This window comes from Ailuropoda melanoleuca, chromosome 8 (genome assembly GCF_002007445.2).
Source record: "Ailuropoda melanoleuca isolate Jingjing chromosome 8, ASM200744v2, whole genome shotgun sequence".
Classification (NCBI taxonomy): domain Eukaryota; kingdom Metazoa; phylum Chordata; class Mammalia; order Carnivora; family Ursidae; genus Ailuropoda; species Ailuropoda melanoleuca.
In genome coordinates, this window is record NC_048225.1 from 125,175,722 (window position 1) to 125,181,155 (window position 5,434).

The following is a 5,434-nucleotide window of genomic DNA, read 5'->3' on the forward strand; positions in this document are numbered from 1 at the left end:
CCTGCTTGTGTTCCCTCTCTCGCTGGCTGTCTCTGTCAAATAAATAAACAAAATCTTTAAAAAAAATAGTGTATAAACAAATCTATCTTATTTTTTCTGTTATAGTCTCATAAGCATTTTTACAGGTTGTAGCATAAAATTCACAGCCTGTATTGTGAATGGCCATCCACTCTGCGGAGTGGATGTAGATACATATGCTTTACTTCACGATGCCCCGATTTTCTAATTTCATTCTCCTAAGTAATGTCGTGGTTGTCCCCGTGAATCAAGCCTCCTCTGATATTTTAGAGCATTTCCCAAGCCTGGATTTCCAGGATGTGACTGCTGTAATTGGCCAAGCACCGCCCTGCAAGGCTGCTGGGGCACCCGCAGGCACCATGGTGTCTCTAATAAATAACCCGCATTGATCTCTCATTTTGTGATTTATCTTGTTTTATTTGCTCATTGAGCTTTGATTCATGGCTCCAAGGGGCGATTTGGAAAATCATTTACCCGTCAGCCGTGGCACACCGACTGTAGCCCATAAAAGGTCGAGGTGGAACAGACTCTCCAGGACAATAACCTGGACTCTGCACACAGTGACCGCAGGGAGGAAACATGGACAAGTTGTTGCTGTGTCTGCTGGTCGTCGTTACCCTCCCTGGTGCTTTTTCGCAAGGAAGTAGGTACTTGCTTCAGATGGCCTCTGAGTCCTTGTCTCTGGGCTAGCATGGGCAAAGCCACAGGGATGATGTCCAGCGAGGGGGAGGGGTACTGGTCTGGGGCAGAGGGCCATCTGGTTTCTAAATCTGTTCTATCCATACATAGAGAACACATCTTTGTGGCCTGACGAGCTGTTACAAAAGAGACCACTGGCCCCAGTGGAATCACTTGGGTTAAGCCCCACATCAGGAAACCAAGACTTAACAGCTAACCTGACTGCAGTGCCAGTCACCCCCCCACCCCCCGAGTGTAACCTTTAACGAGTCAATCTGGAATCACCGGCTCAGCGGTAGTGAGGTCGTCAGCCCGAGAGCAACCCTTCCTTCCCCCATAGGAAGGTGACTGTCTGAGATAATCTACTCTTTGCTAGAAACATTTTCTTCCCGAACCTTCTACGACACAGCTCCTCAGAGCTGATTCCTATCTACTAGATGGGGGGCTGCCTGATTTATGAATCAGTGACTAAAGCCAACTAGGTCTTTAAATGCACTCATCTGAATTTTGTTTTTTTAACGTAACTCAACTGCTGACACTCTCTCTCTCTCTTTTCTATCCTGCAGACACGTACAGAAAGGCCTTTGTGTTCCCCACAGAATCAGCTACTTCCTTTGTGACCCTGTTTGCTCCGGTGCAGAAGCCGCTGAAGGCTTTCACCGTGTGCCTGCAAGCCTATACCGACTTGACCCGCCCATATAGCCTCTTCTCTTATGCCACCAGGACGCAGTACAATGAGATCCTTCTCTTCAAGGAAAGGCCTGGCTTATACAGCGTCTCTGTGGGGGGGTCCGATGCCTATATCAAGGCTCCTGAGACTTTTTTTGCACCAAAGCATTTCTGTGTTACCTGGGAGTCCAAAACAGGGATTACGGAGCTCTGGGTGGATGGGAAGGCCATGGTGAGGACGAGTCTGAAGAAGGGGTACACTGTGGGGGCAGAAGCAAGCATCATCCTAGGGCAGGAGCAGGATTCGTTTGGTGGCAGGTTTGATAAGAACCAGTCCTTGCTGGGAGACGTTGGAGAAGTGAACATGTGGGACTACGTGCTGTCACCAGATGAGATCAGCACTGTCTACAATGGTGGGGTCTTCAGCCCTAACTTCCTGAACTGGCAGGACCTCAAGTATGAAATACAAGGGGAAGTGTTCCTCAAGAACCAGCTGTGGCCCTGAGGCCGTTTTGTCTGTGCTGAGGTTGCCTCCTTGCCTCCCTTACGTTGCCCTGTCTCGGGCTCTGCGGCGTTGCTGTCCTACACAGATGGCTCTGGGGCCCTGGGGGACCGTAGTTCCCTCTGCCTTCTCTTCCCGGTTTCCCTCAGCTCAAGGGACAGTGCAGGGCAGAGGGGCTTTTTGTAGAATTACCAGGCCACACCCAAGGCCAATCAAGTCTGATTTTGGGGAGCCGGATCTAAGCATCAAAGGGATTCCAGTGTTCGGTCAAGATGGGGAGCACGCGTTTTCAGCACGTTCAGGAGCAAGCGAGCCAACTTCTTTTTTCCCCCTGGAAGCCTGCCTGGGTTCACCTGCAGCCCTGCTAACATCTGCATTTCCCTCTCAAGGCAAACCCACCCCCTTTGACTGTGCTTTAATGAATTGTCTGCATAATCCAGGAGGAGAGTTTTTCCAGCACTCTGACCCACCATCCATTAGGATGTGGTCATTATAAGTTAGAATGATCTGTAATTCTTTAAAAATCTAAAAAGAAATGTTTTGTTGTTGTTTCTGTTTCATACGTTCTACTTTTTCCTCAGGACCACCAGTTCTCATTGTGTGACATTTCCATTACCTCTCCTCGTTTACCATCACATAGAGCGCTCTTACCTGTGTGCCTCGTCCTGACAATGTAGCTTTCACTTTTTTAAGTCTCTCCTCCGCACCACTGATTCGTTTTTCTGTTTGGCATATTGGGATCCTTCCTATTTCTAATGCCACCGAAAATCCCACAGCGCGTTTTGAGTCTGTCTGGAATTCCTTCTTGGATTTAATCTGTTCTTTCAAGGCTCAGTTTTCATCAAGTCCCTGTTTCCTTCAGTTTGCTTGAGAGCTTCATGCTGTTGCTGTGTCAGATTTTTTACACATTCCCGTCATTAATCTTTTTGAAATAAATCTTTTACATGCCTTAAATTACGGTTCTTTCACGTCTTAGTACTTTCCGTCATCCTGCTGCTCAAGGCTAGTGTGGGGGTGAGTTCTCGAGCCCCTGCCCGCTGACCTGGTCACAGTTAGACCCTGACGATCTCAGTCGGCCTCCTGGGGACTCCTTTTCACAGGAGAAGCTCCCAGTCACACAGCGCCCTCCCCGACAGCCTGCAGCTCCCCGTCAAAGTGACCACCATCTCTACCAGTTTCCACCAACTGTCCCAGACTTCATAGGTGCGCTTACTGAGTCCGCTGTGTCTTCATTTCTCTATCCATGGAATAAGGAATGCTGGAGAGGACAGAGTAGCAGCTTGATCAAGCAAGACCAGGTCTTGGGTTCTTTTGGAGAGGGTCCTAGGCAGGGGAAGCTTCCATCTGCCTGTGACGGGCTCCTCCTTTTGGGAAGAGGAGGGGCTTGTGCTGGTGTCTCTCCCAAGTCTGACATACACTGGTCCACAGTTCAGGGTCAAATGTCATATGCAAGGGACCGCTCTCCCTGGGGCTCCGGGACCCTTCCCTCTCCACTAGGTGGGAAATAAATAGAGGCTCTTCTTGCTGAGCTGTCTTGAAGCTTAGATCTGGGGGAGGGGGCTTTCAGGAAGGCCTTTCTTACTTTGGATCCCAGCTGCATTCTCAGCCCACCGAAAGACAAGGCTGGTGCTATGATCCTTTTTTGAGTGCTATCTCTATTTCTCAGTTCCTTTAGAATGTTCCGGAGAGGAGAGGACGTTGTCCCCTCAGAGCTCTAAATGCCACAAGGAGAGAAGGACGCTCCTTTGTTGAGAGGCCTGTATTTTTCCATGTACAGCACCAGGAAGGGGGGCTGGCAGGACTCTGGGCCTATTAGAGAAGTAACAGAATGGCAGGTGGCCTGTCACAGAGGATGGGCCTTACACTTGGAGCCAGCACAGGCTTACCCAAGAGTTCTAACTCTGGAAATTCAGATGTTCCTCAGGGGCTGGGGCAAGTTCACCTCAAAGCAAACAGAGTCCAGTGCCTGGAATCTTTGGCCTTTGTACTGTGGGTGCCAAGCACTGACAGGCAGAACTAGGTCCTGTTCCTCTCAATATGTTTTACTCATGTTCAGGGTCAAAGAGGGACTATTGAAGGTCTAATCTATACATTTCTATGACCCATTACAGTTTCTTAAAGCCCCCACCCCTTTCACCCAGAGTTTAAGACAATAGACCACCTGAGCTAAGATCCTGGTTCCATCTTTTAGTGGCATGTGACCCTGGCCAAGTTATTTAAAATGGTGTATTCTACAGATTTCCTCATCTTTAAATGGAAATAATGAGCCTGGGTGGCTCAGTTGGTTAAGCATCCGACTCTTGATTTCAGCTTAGGCTATGATCTTAGGGTGATGAGATCAAGCCCCATGTTGGGCTCTGTGGTCAGTGGGGAGTCTGCTTGAGATTCTCTTTCTCTCTCTCCCTTTGTCCCCCCAAAAATAAATAAATAAATAGATAGATAGATAAATAAATAAATATATAAATAAATATATAAATAAATAAAATCTAAGAAAAATAAAATAGGGATTATATAGGGACTCCTTTACTGGCCCATAGCTAGTACTCAAGGCATGTTATCTATGATTTGTTAATAGTACTGTTAGCTTGATCACGATTGTGGATTTCAAAGACCCAGACTCTGGATCAGAGACCCAGTGGGTTGAAGGGATCCAGCAATGAATAGATACAGAAGAAGGGGGCCTCCAGCCCTGAGGATGATGTGTCAGCCATGGAGTAAAAAATCATGGACACGATTACAGACTTATGGGGACAAGGGGGCACATTTGGAAGGTCTGTCTCTGGGACGCTGTGGTTTCAGGAAACAGGTTCACTCAGAGGCAGAGTGGAGAGACAGGGAGAGGGGAAGAGACTTCTGAATTTGGCAGAAAACTCTCACTCAGATTTTTAGGAGGACATCGGAAACTTAGAGAGGAGGAAATCAATCCACAAAGACAGGCTCTATGCTACAGCGAACCACCAGGAAATGGGAAAGGCGAGGGTGTTCTGTGACCCGTCTGCATGAGGCCGCAGGACAGAAGGCCAAGGTCAGTGGGCAGCTGGCCTTGAAGGGCAGAAGGGGCCATGTTACAGGGAGCAGCACAACCTCACACTTCTGGGGCAAAGAGGTGGGAAGGCAGCTGTCTCTGTCACTGAATCGCCTGTCACTTTGGGTCAGAAACTCTAATCTGGGGACAGGTGGTGGCTGGGGCAGCACTGGGTCAGAGGACACGGGGGTCACCGCTGGACCCTAGAGCAAAGGCGCTAACTACAGAGTCGCGGACCCTTTGCTGGAAGGCGAGGCTCAAACAAGAAGCATCTCCACATAGGCTTCGCTATTGCCATTAAGCAGAGAGAAGGATCTTCCAAATGGAAACGAGAGACACCCCTCCTGCTGAAGAGCCTGCACAGGGTTCCCGAGCCCCTAGAATACACTGGAACACGCTCCCTGGCCCTCAGGGCCCTGTGTTTTCTGACTTATGCCTCCTGTGTCCTGACTCCCTCCTGCCATTTTGCCTATTCATTTCCCCCACAAACAGGTGCCAAATGCCTGTGGTGTGGCAGGCACTCGCTTCAGATGCATGGATAA

At 49.0% G+C, this 5,434-nt stretch overlaps 1 protein-coding gene across 1 annotated transcript; it reads left to right on the forward strand.

Moving 5' to 3' along the window:
• The first annotated feature begins 505 nt into the window (after positions 1-505).
• CRP (C-reactive protein) lies at positions 506-2,821 on the forward strand. Its single transcript, XM_002929442.4, has 2 exons — positions 506-661; positions 1,263-2,821. Exons 1-2 carry the CDS (start codon positions 598-600, stop codon positions 1,868-1,870), a joined length of 672 nt encoding a protein of 223 aa, XP_002929488.1. The 5' UTR covers positions 506-597; the 3' UTR covers positions 1,871-2,821.
• The last annotated feature ends 2,613 nt before the right edge of the window (positions 2,822-5,434 follow it).

Excerpts from the sequence above, each read along its gene's own strand:
- CRP (XM_002929442.4), top strand. The coding sequence starts at position 598 with ATGGACAAGTTGTTGCTGTGTCTGCTGGTCGTCGTTACCCTCCCTGGT. Across the intron at positions 662-1,262 it reads TGGTGCTTTTTCGCAAGGAA|ACACGTACAGAAAGGCCTTT; the intron begins GTAGGTACTTGC and ends TCTATCCTGCAG.